Here is a 17,548-nt window from a genome sequence, read left to right on the forward strand (position 1 = left end):
TTTGCAGTCAGCTGTTCCAAGTAATGATGAAAAATGACGGGTGTGGAGGTACTGCCAAAAGGCAAACACACATGCTTGAACAGGCGTAAATGTGTATTAATCACAAACACTTTCTGTGATTCTTCACCTCGTGTTATTTGCAAATAAACATAATGAAAATCTATCTTAGAAAAGTAATGGCCTGCACTAAGCCTTTCCATAAGTTCCTCAGTGTGAGGCAATGGATAAGTGTCAATTTTTTTTGTCTGTAGATAGACAGTAGTTTTGAAGTCAACACAAATGAGAAGGCTTGGTCATCAAAACCAATGGACTTGCCCATAACTAGCTTTTACTGTAGCAGTCACACTGCTGTCTTGCAATTCTTTTAATTCACTGGCTACTTTGTCTCTTAAAGCAATGGGAATGGTTCGAGGCCAGAAACACTTAGGCTGTGCATTGTCTTTCATGTTAATGGGCGCTAAAAAATTGGTAGCTTTTCCAAGTCCATCAGAAAAGAGTTTGGGAAATTCCTTAAGCAAATTAGCAACATTGTCTTTTGGATTAAAACCAGACACTGAAAGTACATTGTCTTGGATGCTAATGCCAAACAAGTCAAACGAATCTAAGCCAAATATATTTTCACTGTCTCTTGGTTGCAACACAGTAAATTTCACTGGCCTAGAGTGAGATTTGTAAGTGGCTGGCAAACTACACTGCCCAAGTACTGGAATTTCCTGTCCATTGTATGTGGTTAGGTGTATGCTAGATTTTGTCAGGTGTGATGAGCCTAACTGTTCATACGTCACATGATTAAGCAAAGTTACAGAAGCACCTGTGTGCAATTGAAAGTCAACATGACTGCCAGCAACTTTTAGTGCTACAAATAGTTTGCTGGAATGGCATTGTACAGCACTGCAGTGACTTTACTTGAATTATTGCTGGACCCTCTAGTCGGTTTTGAAAACATTGCATTCACAGAATGTGCATGAGACATGTTGTTGCAAGAGGGGGCAGAATTGGCATTCTTTGCCATTGCAAGCAAACTGCCTGGACATAGTCTTTCTTTCCACTTGAGTAACATGTCACGGTGTGCAATTGGTAATCTTGCTTCTTGTGGTGAACAAAGCAATGAGGGCAAGACTTCAATAGATTTACAGGCCTGGCTACTTGTTTACTAGGCTGTCTGCATCTCGGTGTGCATGGTCTATGTGGTGGCTAAGTGGGGCAGTCAAGGGTAAGAGGAAACTCGGCTCGACAACTTGGGACCTGATCAAATTTATCGGCAACTATGGTACTGGAATCAAGTTGTTCTAATATTTGCAACACTTTATGGAGTGAAGGGTATGAGGACTTGAGAATCTGTTCTCTGATTCTGCTATCAGGGACATTGTATGTGATCACATCACAGATCATCAAGTCATTATAAAAGTTGCCACTCGAATTTACACTTGCTAGTGAGACCCTGTAAGTCAGCATATCACTGAAAGTATGTCTGTTCTGACTCTTACTTAAAGTGAAAGAACTGGAATCTGGCTGCCGTGACTTGTCTGCTGTTCATAATACTGTCTTACAGCACATACTACTTCATCATAGGAGAGTGCATCGGGAGATGACAAAGGGAAGAGTTTTTGAATTAAGTGAAACACAAGGGTTCCCACAATGGATAGGAAATAATGAGATTTCACAGTGTATTCAATGGACTTGACAGTGGGTGTGGAACTACTATTCTCTTTCATCAAAGTGCCAAAATGGTGGAATGTTGTTTGGTGGCACTTGTTGGATCTAGTGGTTGGTCAGTTGGGCAGCCGACACAGCTTGTGCAGAGAGCAATTGCTGTACAGTAGACAGCAATGTGGTGATTTGCTGATTCTGAAACTGAAAAATCTAATTTAGTTCTAGAGAAGAAACAGTCTGCTGCTGAGGTGAGGGGCAGGGGGTGGAGGGGCAAGGTAGCCATTCTACTGCTAACAAATTACAGCAAAATATGAAGAGATGAATGGAAAAGCAATATGAAAAGCCTCTGAAAAGATAAATAGAGTGTTCTCCAGCTCCCCTCCTGTAATACATGCAACAACAAGAACAAATTAGCAAATAGAATCACTGCGACAACTGCTCCCCTGCAGCAACCCGAACACTTGAAAAGCAAACAAAACTTGTTTGTTAGTCATGTTGCTACTTGTTGTGGCTGTGCCCTCGAGTAATGTTTTGTGGTTCCTGGCTGGATGAGGAGAGGGTGGTATGATAAGCGGGTGGCTGGTTTCCTCCCACTACAATGGAAAATTCACATGTGGCTGAAATACACTTTATTACAGGAACCAGTTGAGTATTTAACTTCAATATTGTCCAGTCTGAAGTTTTGTGTTTAACAGCAATGATCTGTCATGTATTAATTCTTGTATGTTGTCCATGTCCATATCACAAATGTATACAGTAACTAACATTCCCTCACAGGAAGCTAAGCTGAGAGGCGACGACTATTGCTGTGGAAGACTAGAGCACAGTGTGATCTACATCTACATCTACATTTATACTCCGCAAGCCACCCAACGTTGTGTGGCGGAGGGCACTTCACATGCCACTGTCATTACCTCCCTTTTCTGTTCCAGTCGCGTATGGTTCGCGGGAAGAACGACTGCCTGAAAGCCTCCGTGCATGCTCAAATCTCTCTAATTTTACATTCGTGATCTTCTCGGGAGGTATAAGTAGGGGAAGCAATATATTTGATACCTCATCCAGAAATGCACCCTCTCGAAACCTGGCAAGCAAGCTACACCACGATGCAGAGCGCTTCTCTTGCAGAGTCTGCCACTTGAGTTTGCTAAACATCTCCGTAATCCTATCACGGTTACCAAATAACCCTGTGAGGTGCAATGTGAACTGAGTGGTGATGCAACATACTGAGGTAGTGAGAATGAGAGATTGACCAAGTGAGAGATGGAGACAGCCTGCTCTTCTTCTATCTGTTTCTAAAATAACAGTTTCTTAGACAACATTGGTACATTCTCATTTCTTCAACTTTCCTGTGGTGTCAATTGTTTGAATACAGGAAACAATCATTATTACAAACAGTTTCTTATCAGATAAAGCATTTAGTGGTTTCTGACTAACAGCAAAAAGATTACTGTTACTGTCAGCTAAACATTGTACCTCATTACCCTGTTCCAAAAAAATTAATCATTGGCTATCTGGTGTTTTTCCCCTATTAATAACTTCAGATTCCTCCAATAAACCATGCCCAATTTCTCTCCTTTCAAAATCTTCTCAGTTTTTAGAGATTACATATATATTTATCAGATTGCTCTCACTATTCTCCCTCATAACTAGAGCCTAGGAAAAGGATTTGTGGGGATATAAAATAAAACAATGACATAGGCTCAGTTGTATGTAAAGCAGGCAACAAATTTGAAGTCACAGGTCGAATACTAGGAAAATGCAGTGTCTGCACAGTAAATTGTGTACCAAATACTAAAGTGACTCATCCTATAAATCTACTCAAGTTCTTTGTATCAATAAAAAAAAATAGGGCTAACAGATGATAATGAACATATACAAAGAAAGGCAGCATAAATGTTCATCCTTGTTCCTGTGGAGCATATCATGAAGATGCTGAAAAAGCTCAACTGGAAGAGACTTGCAGATAGATGCAAACTACCATATTCCATAAAAGCTTACTTACAAAGTTTCAGGAACCAGCTTTAATTTAGGAGTCTAGGAATATGACACAATTCCCTATGTATCAGTCTCAGAAGGATTGCAAAGACAAGATTATAGCAATTATGTTACAGTGTGTACAGAGGCATTTAAGCTGTTGTTCTTCTAGCACTCCATATGTGTATGGGTCATGGAAGTAGCCATAGTAAGTAATATAGTGAGAAGCGCCCTCTGCCGTGCATTTCACAGTAGTTTGCAGAGTATAAATGTAGATGTGAAAGTACATGTGTTGAATCATTGCCACTAAGCAAAAACCTATGGAAAAACTTCATACAATTGAATGTATAACAGGAAAACAAATATTAACTGGCTCCTCATAGAGGAATCTTCTCAAGGTGTTTGGCCAGGATTCTTCTTCTTCTTCTTCTTCTTCTTCTTCTGTGGTGCTGCAGTCCAGGATGAACTTTGGCCTTCCCAACAATCTTCCAACATCCACCACGGTCACATGATACCCTCCTCCAGTTTGTGCATCGTAACTTCTGTAGGTCTCTCCCTCTTTGTCATCCTGGATTACTAAAGAGAATCTTCTTTATCATCTCAGACTCCTCCATTCTTGCCACATGACCTGCCCATCTTATCCTTTCTGCTTGTATGATTGTTGTTTCAGGAGCATTAGCATATATAGTGTACAATTCTTCATTGTACCTTTTCCTCCATTGTTCTCTGTCATACACAGGGCCAATTATTATTCTCAAAACTTTCCTCTCAAATCCATCAAGAATCCTTGCATTGGTTTCTGTCAAAGGTCATGTTTCCTAAGCATAAGTGAGAACTGGACTAACAAGGGTTTTTTAATATTGAATTTTGTGGGTGGCTGAGGAGTCTTGACCGGAATAAATTCCTTGAGGTGAAATAAGTCTTATTTGCTGATATCAGCCTAATCATAATTTCAGTTGAGATGTCATTAAAGCAAGTGCCTGTGGAACTCTCATACTTAAAGCTATCATGTGTATCCATTCATATGGAAAGTTGATGGCATATTGGGTTGATATGCTTCCCCACAGGTCATGTATCTCATTTTATCTTCATTTATCATAAGACCCATCTTCTTACTTGCTTGAAGTAAGGCTGTAAAAGCTTCTTTCAGTGCTGGTACTGTCCATGCTATGATGTCTAGGTCATCTGCATGTGCTAAAATCTGCACTGACTTGTAGAAGATCGTGCCCCTTGTCTGTAGGCCTGCTTCCGTAATCACATTCTTGAGTGCTACATTAAATAATAGCACACTAATGCACCTCTTTGATGTAGCCCATTTTTTATTTCCAGGGGTCTGCGTAATTTCCTCAAACTTGAATGCAGCTTCTTATGTCAGACATCATCATTTTAACCATTCGCAGGAGCTTTCCATGTATCCCTATCTCCTGTAAGGCATGAAACAACCAGTTTCTATTGATGCTGTTGTATGCAGCCTTAAAGCCAATAAAGAGATGATGTGTTCCAATTCTATATTCAACAGTTTTCTCCAAAATTTGACACCGGTTGAAAATCTGGTCTATTGTTGACCTTCCTCATCGAAATCCACTTTGGTATATTCCAATTTCTTTATCTGCCTGTGGGAGTAGCTGACCAACAATAATATTAGATAACACTTTGTACCCCAGGTTCAGGAGGGTAATCCCACAGTGTTTTTTTACACTCCATTCAGTCACCCTTTTTATGTATGGGGCATAATATTCCTTCATTCCACTTGTCTGGTATCCTTTCCTGTTCCCATATGAAAGTGATAAGTTCAAACAGAGACTGCTCTAATGTTGCTCCTCCACATTTTACCAATTCTGCAGGAATGCTATTAGTGCCGGAGGCCTTATTATTTTTCAGTTTCCTTAAAGCTTTTTTTAATGTCCTGTAACCCTAGGCCATCCAGTAGTTGTTCATCATCCAATCCTTGCTCACAATCATCAGATATAGCCTCTGTTTGCTCTGTCTCTTGATTAAGCAGGTCATTAAAGTATCTTCACCATCTTTCCAGAGTGTGTTTAGTCTCACTTATTGTGTTTCCTTACTCATCTCTACCCAAGCCGGTTATTGGAGCAAATTTTCTTCTAGCATTGTTTACTTTTATAAAGAACTTCCTTGTTTAATTCTTCTTCTTGGACAATTCCATACATTCTATTTCAGCCTTAGTTCAGTCTCTTTTCTTTCTGTGATGTCATCTTTTTGGTCCTCCTTTTCTCTCGATAATCCTCCAACAAGCTTCTTGTGTAGTTTGTGAGTTTCTTCAGCCACTCTCTTACACTCTTCATCAAACCATGTGGGCCTTATTGATTTTCTCTCCATCTCTAGTGTTTCCATAGGTGAAATGCCTATGGCTCTTTTTATAGTCAGCCATTTTTGTTCTGTGTCATTACTGTCTTGCTTTCTTCCTTGTTCTTGTTCTAAGGCCTGAAAAACTTTCTGACAGTATGATTCATAAGTTTGTGTTAATTGCAGTGCTGCAGTATTGTTGTGTTCTTTCCTAGTATGTCTTTCTTTCTGAGCATTTGATATCCTTGCTCTTATCTGGGCCATTACAAGAAAATGATCTGAATCCACATTAGGGCCATTAAAGGTTTGAATATCTGACAAGTTAGAGTTATGCCTCTGGACTATCAGTACATCATCTATTTGATTAATGGTTCCACCATCAGGTGACTTCCATGTGCACTTGTATATCTCCTTATAGGGAAACCTGGCAGATCCCACTATCATATTCTGGGAGGCTGTGAAGAGGATCAATCTTATTCCATTATCATTAGTGGATCCATGTTTACTATGAGCTCCATTTATGGGCTGGCAATAGGTTCTTCTGATGGTGCATGTCCATTAATTATACTATAATTAAAGAATATTCCTTTAATTCTAATTACTTATAGCCTTGAATTAATGGGTGTAAAATTCATCACCAAGTATTTCAGATCTTTATGAACAAGGAAACCTGTACCAAACTCATGTCTGTTATCATCACAGCTACAGAACATAGCGCCCTCTCTCTTTTACAGTACCCCATTCCCTGTTCATCAAATTTCTTGGATGTCCATAATGCTCTCCTTGAGCTTCCCCTATTGGTCCAGTAACTTCTTTAGAGAGCCTGGACTGTATAAAGATTGAACATTTGCAGTACCAGTTCAAAGATCAGGTTTCAACTTTTTAATCATTTGTTGTCCGACATCCGCTTCTGCTCTCTGGGTTTTTGTTACTTGACTTTCATTTACAGGAAGATGGTGTTAGCCTCGAGCCCAACACTCAACCTGGAGGACCAGGATTTATATTAGGTTTATTTCCCTAGGGAAGCTGGCTTCACTATGCCTCTGGAGCCCTCACTGCCCTATGTTGTGGGATACACTTTGTGTGGCTCCTCAGTCGAGACCCATCCAACTTCAGTGACCCTGCCAGTAGCTATGCTACCACCAGCACAACTCTCTACTTCAAGGAAGCACTGCTGCCACTGAAGGTGCCTACTTCAAGGCGGTGTCCCCTGGGAATGCAGGATTTTTCTAGAGACACATTATATGTGATTACAAGCTTTCATCTACAGCAGGACAAAGGTTATGAATAACTGAGGGTTATTGTCATCTAAGACTGCCTTGCTGGTAGTGGTCAGGTCTGGTATAGTCTACTCAGCTGTGATGATTATAACATCCCTTGTGTGAGTGCATCCTTGCTTCTTGTTTCATGGAGATGGGAAGACCTGCTCAGCAGAATGTGGATCAGTTGGCAGTGAGAGACATTTTCAAGGCTACCATCTCAAAATTGCAGCAGTTATTGAGACATCTTGGCTCCACAAAGACTCCAACAGAGCAGAAATGTGTGTGCCAAGTTTTCTGCTCCAAGGCTCCAACCAAACTGCTTTCTTGCAAAGTGTTTCCTTGCCCTCACTTTCTTTTCTGTAGCTTAATTTCATTTGTTGAATCACTGCACAGTCTCAAACCAGTGAAATGTAGTGTTAAGAACTTGTTACTTGTGCTCATCTCCTTGGGATCACTTCATACATTCATCAAATAAATTCACACAAAACATGGATTCTGGAACTTACATGTTTGACTGGTCTTGGAGAACTTATATCTTCCACAGTCAAGTTCGCATTGTCTCAACTCTGGTACAGTTGTTCCACCCTGCTGTTATTGTTCTCTGGAGAATGACATTTGTTGTGTACAAGTGTTTGGGATGGAACTTAGAAGATATATTTCGAGTCACCTGTCGATAAACAGCTAATGGTATATTCCCAGGAATGTCTCTTCTTGTTGAAGCGGTGTGCCTTCCTTTCCCACAAAGTACTCTTCTGTGCTGGATCTTAAACAGTGCTTAAATCAGAGTATGAAAGCATAGTATAAGTTGAGACAATCATCCACATGAGACTTCCTGGCAGATTACAGCTCTGTGCTGGACTGAGACTCGAACTCGGGACCTTTACCCTGTGTGGGCAAGTGCTCTCTTGGTAGAGCAATTACCCGCGAAAGGCAAAGGTCCCAAGTTTGAGTCTTGGTCCGGCACACAGTTCTAATCTGACAGGAAGTATAATATCAGTGCACAGTCCACTGCAGAGTGAAAATCTCATTCTGGAATCATCCACATATCAAGTCACTTCACTCCTGTGTTAGACACAACATAGACACACTTCAGCTTTGTGAACAAAGAATTGCTACAAACAGTTGCGTAAGTCACTGTATAATGTGTGATGGAGGTTACATAGTTATCTTCCTATTTGATTTTTGGGTAGTGTTCAAGATGAATGGTTGTCAATAGACATGTGGATAAACCCAAATTTCTGAAATTTTACCATCACAAATATGTATGTTGGATTTAATAGTAACTTTCTTGGAAGCTCTGTGAGAATACTCTTGTACAGGCAGAGAATCTCCTTCTATGATCAGCCAGTCAGCTTTTATCTTCCTGTTAGTCAGTCAGTTGTAAGGATTTTATTAATCACTTTTGCTTATATTCAAGTTTGAAGTATGTACAGTAAAATCGTAGATCTACCCTTAGCCACACCTTTCTCAAATCTACCAGGAGGTGCTCTACAAATCTACGGGGAGTTGTTATAAGGAATGGAAAGAAGCATTTATCACCTCTTGCTAAAGCTGTCGTTAACACATCATACAATAATTGAACAAATTCTCTGTGAACACTTCTTTGTGTTTGGTGACAAACTATTTACTCAATATTTGTGGCACTAAAGATAAAATTCTAATATCATTGTCTCATACAATTTTATTAATGTCATTTGCTTAAAAGTACCTGTAATGATTTTACATAAGTGTACTTAATTTAATACTTTTCACTGTGGGATGCACCTCTGTGTACTACAATGGGTATATATGTTTCTGTCTCTTCCATATTCATACAATGTGTGCACATGAAATTGATAGGTATCTTCCTAGGCGAGGCACAGTATCATTATCCCCTCTCATAGCTCCTTCAGAGTATGAGCATACCCCTAGAATTATTAACTCTTTCATGGCACATACAGATTTCCAATACTAAAGAGCATAGTTTATTTTGGATATAGCCATAATGTAGATTTTTGAGTATATATTGTAAATAGTAACTTGGTGTGTAGATAGCTTTCTGTAGTTAGTTCATTTTATTTCCATCCATGTAAATATTTCCTTTTCTTAGTTCTCTTTTCCTTTTAGTTTTATTATTATAGTATATATGTCAGTAATTATTTTAGACATCAATTTATAGTCATAATCTTTTGGGTATATTCTATGTGGCATAGAGATATTAATGTTAGCTGAGCATCTGGCATGTTAAGAAGCATATTGGACTTGTTTTGCCATTGTGCATGCACCAAGGTCTCTCTCCTATGATGCAAATTTCTACTGCACTTGTGTGTTGCCTCTTGTCATAATGCTACATCATTTATTTGTACCCTCTGCATTTACCAATTTTTTGGTTTGAAGGTGTGTGTATTTTGGTAGTGAATTTGCATCACGGTGATTAAATTAAGTTTATTACTCATTTCACAACATCCTTTTCTCAGTGAACAAAACCTCCAATAACCAATAACTTACCTTATTTCTATGTACACAAATATAAATGACAAGAGAGAAACTTTTCATAAAAGTAAGCGGACATCTTTCATAATTTGTACTGAAATATTTTCACTAAAGAAAAATAACTTCATGAGTTGGTTTAACCTTTTGTCAAACCCATTCAGCGTACCAATTCCTTTAGATCCTTGTGTGGATAAAGGCCCTTTAGTTTCTATTTATAGGGTAAGCTAGTCTGTACGATCCTGGATGAGGAACTTGCATAATTACAAATGGGGCGGTGTATAAGAGTTGCCATTTGGGGTTAGGTTTTCCATGTTTGGTAGACTTTGGGCGCTTTCACAGCAATACTTTTTGTACTGTGTGGAATTGTGCAGTGCAGCTAATCTTTTTGCTGTTATATGTTTAATGCCAACACATCCAAAAATAATTGTGTGAAATTTGGCATAAGCCAAAGAATATGCTGACATCATCAGTAACCTCTCTCATGGTGATTTGGTGATTTTCCAGAGCCATTTTCATTACCTCTTCCATATTGTCATCAGTAATTGATGTGCTAGGGCATTCAGGATGGTTGTTATCTTCATTGTCTTCTCAGGCCTCTTTGAAATATCCATACCACTCATAAACTCTTGTCTTACTCATAGCAGATTTGCCAAGAGCCACAGTCAACATTCTGAATGTGATGCTGCAGTTTATTCATTTTTTAAAGCAAACTCTAATGCAAATTTTTTGAGCCATCTTTATCAGAAGTTAAAATTTGCCAAGCATTTGAAAACATGTATAACCTTTTTGACCATCAGCAATAAATTAAATATTCAAAACAGCTGAAAATGCAAACACACGTCAGGAAAATGTGTGTTAACAAGATAAAAAAATAAATTGAAAATCAGATGTATAAATCCCATGAAGTTAAAAAATTTGCATTAATTTTTGGTCACAACTCATATATTCTTTTTGAAACACCCTGTATCATAGAGTACGACATTGCATCATGTGCTTTTCCAATCTTTCCATGTACAGCCTGTCATTCCAAATCTAATTTTGATATACTGAGGTTATGCTGGAACACACCTATGTTACCTACCTGAAAGGTGTGCTTACCTGGTACACAATCCCATAATGAGTTTGCACAGTTTTCCCCTGAATCTCCTATATCTGTTTTTTAAATCCAAATTAGTAATGCTTTCTCACTAATGAATGAACTGTTAATGAGTTCAGAAGCTCTTTTCTGTGTCATATATACCTTTCTAATAATCTGTCTTGTTAAGGTTTCTCAACTGAATAGCAGCTCACAAAAGCCAGTCACACAACTGTAAACAAATTCCTATGTATATGAATTATGTACAGTTCTTTATAATGTAATTGGATATGTAAAAAATTCTATTCACCAGGTAGCTCCGAAAGCTTGCCTAATTATAACCTTCTTTTATGTATGTGTTCTGCCGCCACTTGGTGAGTAGTTTTTTTATCTATACAATTACATTATATTGTTAAAAATTGATTGTTTTCATTGTACAATTCTTTATGATTTTTCTGGCATATCTCTAATTGGCAGTGGCCTTACCAACAGACAGATTTATCTTTCATTGAGAAAAGTGTTAGAATTGTAAGCTGACTTGTTCCTCATTATAGTGAGCAATCTGAATTGTGGTCTATGGAACTTGCAAATAACTATAGCTATTAATAATTTGTGTTCATCCCATCTTAAATCAATTTAGATGGTTGTTCTTAAGAATATCATGATGGTGACTGACTACAGCAGTGGATTGAGTTTACTGAAACATATTAAGTCTCCTTGCATGTTTACTTACACTTCATTGCAGTTGTTTACACTGTTTATTTGCTGGTTTTTCTGCATGCCGCAACCTTTATCCATTGATGGAGTGTTTTTGTATTCACTTTTGTTGTTTTTTCAAATAGTCTCCTCTAATAAAAGCCTCAATGAAATTTTGTCCCCTAGCATATTATGAAGCAGCCATTGGACAAGCAGTACTTGTAGGTTATTGGCAGTGTGACCAGGGAGTTGATGTTGGCATAGCTACTAAACAATTTTGTGATCATGGGCTGAAGTAAATATTCTACATCTACACGTGTAGTCTGCATATCATCACAAAGTGAAAAGTAATGTTCTCTCCAATGCTCTCAGCCAATAACATAGAAAATATAATTAGGAGGCTGCCACTAAAAGAAAGGAGTAATTGTTGATATCATTTTAGCAACTTCCTTATGTCTGTTTCTTACAGGTTCTTTGAGCCAGATGACTTGCCTGGTGCTTGTAAATGCAATTTACTTTAAAGGCCTGTGGGATATTCCATTCATGAAAGATGACACAGCCCCCATGCCTTTCCATGTTTCTGCAACTAAGAAGAAAACTGTAGATATGATGAAACTAAAGAAAAACTTAATGTATACAGAGGCAAAACAACTTGAAGCTCAAGTTCTGAAGCTCAATTACAAGGTATTGCTAGTAAATTTACAGAGTTGGTAAAAACCTTCTCTGTCATTCAATAACAGTAGCATGAAATTAGAGACACATAACTTTATACAACAATGAATTGCTTAGAAAAAACTGAGGAAAGGTGACAACTCACACACAAACCTATGGCGCCGATAAACTCACCAGAAATATCAATACATGAACAAACCATCTTTGCATTGTATTTCATCTCTGACTTCTTTGTTTCCCACCACGTTAAAGTTCAGTTCCACATGTGTTGTTCTACCATGATGTGCAATAAAATATAGTTCTCAACATGTTGGTGTATTCTCTGGAGAAAACCACTCTGAATCCACCACAATGGTGACCCCGAGTTTCTTCGTTATTCGTTTTTGCTTTCCGACAGTGCCCATGATGACTGTGCCGGTTAGTTTCACGTGTTGTACCACAATAGTGTTCAAACAATGACTTCGGCTCCACACCTAATGCCCGATTTTGTGACAAATATGCACCATGTTGCTGGCGATGTACACCCGCCAGGATTGCAACACGGTGTTTCTCCTTCGACGGCTCCCCTGGTGTCGCTCAATATTTTCGAGCCTGTAACAAGTGAGGTTAGGATCATGCATGACTCTGGTTACCAAACGCCTTTGTTCCCACCACCTCATGTCCCTACCTCCACCAACCGTGCCACCACTACTTACGGTTCTCGATGCGATAAGGTACCAACGTTGAACTCCATTAATGCTTCATTGGACAACTTTCCACTGCTGGAGCAACAATTCTCAACGCCCTACTCCGTGCAACCTCACATTAACTACAGCCACGTGGTCGGCCCTGCCAGGCTCATGGGCCTTTCACCTCAGCTTCTGACCACGCTTGCTGCTACTTCTGTCCCACATCAATACGTGTCTTCCGACTTCAGCATATCAGCCTGCAACATGAACAACAAGTGGTCTAGTGGGCATAACGACACCCTATGTTCTACTACTACACCCCAGTGCTCTGAGCCATGGCTCTCACCTTATCTGAACGTGATTTCGAGTGGAGTGACTACGAACAATGAACCTTTTTACCACTCACTCCATGTTCGGCATCACTATACACACGGTGCTTCGGTTCAGCATCTGCCGCCTCCATGCCACACAGGTGATTACGGCTCAGCTCTCTCGTCGAGCTATCAGTGTGTTCATGAATTATTTCTCAGTCGAGCCTCCGCAACTGTTTTCGGCATAGCCGGGTGCCTATTCCGCGTCGACCATCCGCGACGTACCACCTTCCATGAAACACATCTCTCCTGTCACATCTGCACCAGCTCCTGTCGAGCTTCTGCATTCGTTTTTGGCACAAACTGGTGCCTCATCTGCGTCGGCCTTCCACGACGTGACACATCGTCCACCGCAATGTGCCACCTTCACTCTACTGCAGGGCCAGTTCACAGCTCCATCGAGATCCCCAACCGCGCCGCGAAGGCTCGAGAATGCTACTGCCGCCCACGCTTTCGACCTCACATCTGCTTCTGCACTTCTCCCCCCAGGCTGCTTCCAGGCCGCCACCACTCGTGAAACTACCAAAACTGCCTGTGTTCTCCATCGAGAACCCCGAATTCTGGTTCGCCTTAGTCGAGCAGATCTTTCAATATTACTCGCTTGATGGCCACTCACGGTATATTTGTCTCATGAACAATCTCCACGACCATGCTGACTTGATTCATGATTTAGTCACCTTTCCTCCTCATGTAGACAATCCACTTGTGTCAAGAGGACGATACTGGAACATGTTACACGGACGTCGATTAAGAAGGTCCAGCAGCTCATCTACGAGGAACAACTCGGCGACTCAACTCCATCACAGCTGTGGCGCCATCTCTGACTCGTAGTTAACAACCGGGCCGGCCCAATAACACGCTCTTGTCAATCTGGATCAAGAAACTTCCTCTTTCTGTCCAAACTGCCATCTCTTGCCTTGAAGCTCAAGCAACTGACGTACTTATCTGCGCCACTGACTGAGCTCATTCTGCACTACAACGCGAGCTTCACACCCGGCAAATTGAACCCGCCTCCCACCAACAGCTTCACCCTCTCCCTGCACGCCACAGACGCCACGTTAATTTGGCCACCGGTAACCACTCGCCAGCGCCGGCGATGGCTTCGCCCCCTCCTGCAGTCGACTCTTCGGCAGGCACGGACCCTCGTCCTTCCCCCTCAGCTACGGGCTCTCTGCAGGATGTACATCCACATTACCCCTACTGCTACTTCCACACACGTTTTGGTGATGCAGCAGGGAACTGCAGACTGCCTTGCTGTTTCCCAAATGCTGGTCGCAGGTAGGTTCTGGTGTCGCCTCCTGCGCACAAGATGGGCACCTCCCAGTGCTTCACTCAGTTCGTGAACAACCTAACATTTGTGGATGCTTATACGTCAAACACATGTCTTTGGGACAACTGTTCCTCATTGACACGGTTCTGAAGTGTTCCTACTGCCTACGTCTCTAGCATCTGAGAATATTCGTTCCCACCACACGTCACTACAAGCCGTCAACTCCACTAAACTGCAGTGCGTTGGTTTTACATCCCACTCTGTTACGCTCTCTCCGAACTGCTAGCTCGAGTGGACTTTCCTAGTCTGTGATATTAACGAACCTATCATAGGCATTGATTTCTTGCACCACCACAAACTTTCCCCGGACATAGTGCGCAACACTGTGTTTCATCACCCGACAAACACTCACTTTCCGTGTGCTCCGTCGAGCCCTCGCTCCCTGGATGCATCTGTTCCTGCTCAACTAGTACACAAATACTCGTCTCTTTCGACTGAGCTGCAAGAAATTACACAAAAGTGTTTTGTCGAGCAAGAACAGGTCACTCGCCTATGCAACGAAAATTTCGTAATCACCCTCCGGATCCACAAAAAGCAGTTTGAAATTAAAAACACTTCAACAAGGAAAAATCAAGGCTAGTAAGTGCATCGACTGTACAGACAATCCTACTTCCATGTGCTCCTCATCCGTAACCTCTATCAACTGTGCTGTCACCACAATGTCGTGCACAGACATGTGTAAACTAGGCCCCCGTACAACTGTCGCCGCATGTACTGACAGCCCCATAGTACCACGCCCTCCTCACTCGACAGTTGTTGACTCTGACTTGTGTACTACTGCGCATGCGCGCTGCGCCTCACTTCAGCCTGGCCTGTCCCCAGTGGACGATCTTGCAAACTGTGAAACTGCTGCTGCTGTGCGCCACCGTGTGAACTCGATGAACTACACAGACACGCCTGCAATTCACATGTTTTGACCTAGACCATGCTGCCAAAGGCCGCACCCACAGCCGCTGTGCCTACTAATGATTCACGAACCCAACCAAACTTTCACGATTCCGGAGCTTGCGCTTTATGCCGGCGGCCATCTTGTCACGCCACCTCGGCTTCCTTCAGAAAAGTCGACCCGCACCGAACGCGGTAATCCTGCTACAACTGACTTGCACAATGCAAGCAGTAAACAAACAGCCTCCCTTGCCTCAGGCAACATTGCTGTGGTTACTAACAATGCACAGATTGCACCTTACACTAGGTCCTCGCATCTCTAGTAAACCCTGGAGACTTTGCCCCGAGCGCCTTTGTGATCTCAAAAAGCAAATCACAGAGCTCTTAAACGCCGGTGTCATCGAACCCTCTTCCAGCTGCTGGTCCACTCCCATTCATATGACATCCAAAAAAGACGGGACCTGGTGCATGTGCAGGGATTACCGTCACTTGAATGCGAAAACTATAATGGACAACTACCCTGTACCAAACATTGCCAACTTCACCAGCATGCTGTCGGGCACATCTGTTTTTTCTGTCATCCACTGTAAACGGACTTACCACCAAATTCCAATGGCCCCTGAGGATATTGAAAAAACAGCAATTAACACGCCCATAGGCCTCTTTCAATTCCGATTCATGCCTTTTGGACTCAAAAACGCCACACAGACGTGGCAACACTTTATTAACGAGGTTTTGTTCGGCCTCATATTCTGTTTTGCTTACCTCGAAGACATACTTGTCTTCAGCTCCTCTGTCGAGGTCAATATACATCACGTGCAGACCGTTCCAGACACCTTGAAAGCCGCAGGCATCAAAACCAACCCCGAAAAACTACAATTGCAACAGCCTGCTGTCACCTTCCTTGGGTTCCGGGTATTGGCTGATGGTATCTCACCTCCACCAGAGAAAGAACAGTCCATCTTAGATCTACCAAGACTTTCTTCATTCAAAGAACTTCGGCATTTTCTTGGCACCATGAACTACTATCGAAAACACCTACCCCAAGCTGGTGAAATCCAAGCCCCGTTAACCGACACTTTGGCAGGAAAAAACACCTCCAGAACCCGGCCTCTGCAGTGGACACCAGAAATGACAGACTCTTTGTTGGAACTCAAGAAACTCCTCACCAAAGCCTGCACAATCGCGCATCACCACCCCGATGTGCAACGTTTCATTACAACAGACGTCAGTGACTTTGCCATCGGCGTCGTTCTCAGCCAGACAGTCGATGGCCAGACCTCGACCCTGCAGTTTTTCTCGCAAAAGCTCAACAACGCCCGACACAAATGTTCCACGTTCGATCGTGAACTGCTGGCTGTGTACGAGGCAGTCAAACATTTTCGAACGGAAGTCAAGGGGCACTCATTCTATGTTCTCACTGACCACGAACCCTTGGCAGCTGCTATAATGAACCCTCCGGCCGACCCTCCCCCACGTCGCTTCCATTATTTTGACTTCATTTCACAATTCACCACCGATGTCAGGCACATAAAGGGTGCCTACAATATTGTTGCTGATTTTCTTTCCTGTGTCGATGCCATATCTTCCCTTCTGGATCTTTCTGCTCTCCCCGAACTCCAATCCTCTGACGAAGATACACAGAAATTAATCTCTGACCCAGCTTCTTCTCTACACCCTGTCCTTACCACCTTTCCCAATATTTCTGGTGCAGACTGGTGCGATGATGGCACAGGCATACTCTGCCCCATTATCCCTGCCACACTCCATCGAGCTGTTTTCAATGCTCTTCACAGTTTGGCTCATCCTGGCATTCGAGCTTCAGCCTGCCTAGTCGCGGAGCACTTTGTTTGGCGAAACGCGAAATGTCAATAAAGACTTGCAACAGTGGGCACTCGAATGCCTTGTATGTCAATGTAACAAGGTACACAAACACACCTCTCCCCCTCTCGGCACCTTCCCTATTCCCCCTGGGCGATTTCAGAACGTGCACATTGACATTGTGGGCCCTCTCCCCGCCTCCAATGGTTTCCGCTACATACTTTCCACCATTGACCATACTACTCGTTGGGTCGAAGCTGCCCCTCTTCCCAACATTACCACAGAAACTGTCGCTCGTTCTTTCATTGAGTCATGGGTATCGCGTTTCGGTTGTCCCGCAGTCATTACCACTGGCCAGGGCC

At 42.0% G+C, this 17,548-nt stretch overlaps 1 protein-coding gene across 1 annotated transcript in view; it reads left to right on the forward strand.

Annotated features, from left to right (window-relative positions):
* Window positions 1-17,548, forward strand: part of LOC126235805 (serpin B6-like) — a 286,482-nt gene that overhangs the window by 198,475 nt on the left and 70,459 nt on the right. Inside the window, exon 5 of the mRNA XM_049944634.1 lies at window positions 11,909-12,123. Coding sequence (XP_049800591.1) covers window positions 11,909-12,123 — 215 coding nt within the window. The remainder of the gene's footprint in view (window positions 1-11,908; window positions 12,124-17,548) is intronic.

This window comes from Schistocerca nitens, chromosome 2 (assembly GCF_023898315.1).
Source record: "Schistocerca nitens isolate TAMUIC-IGC-003100 chromosome 2, iqSchNite1.1, whole genome shotgun sequence".
Taxonomy (NCBI): Eukaryota; Metazoa; Arthropoda; class Insecta; order Orthoptera; family Acrididae; genus Schistocerca; species Schistocerca nitens.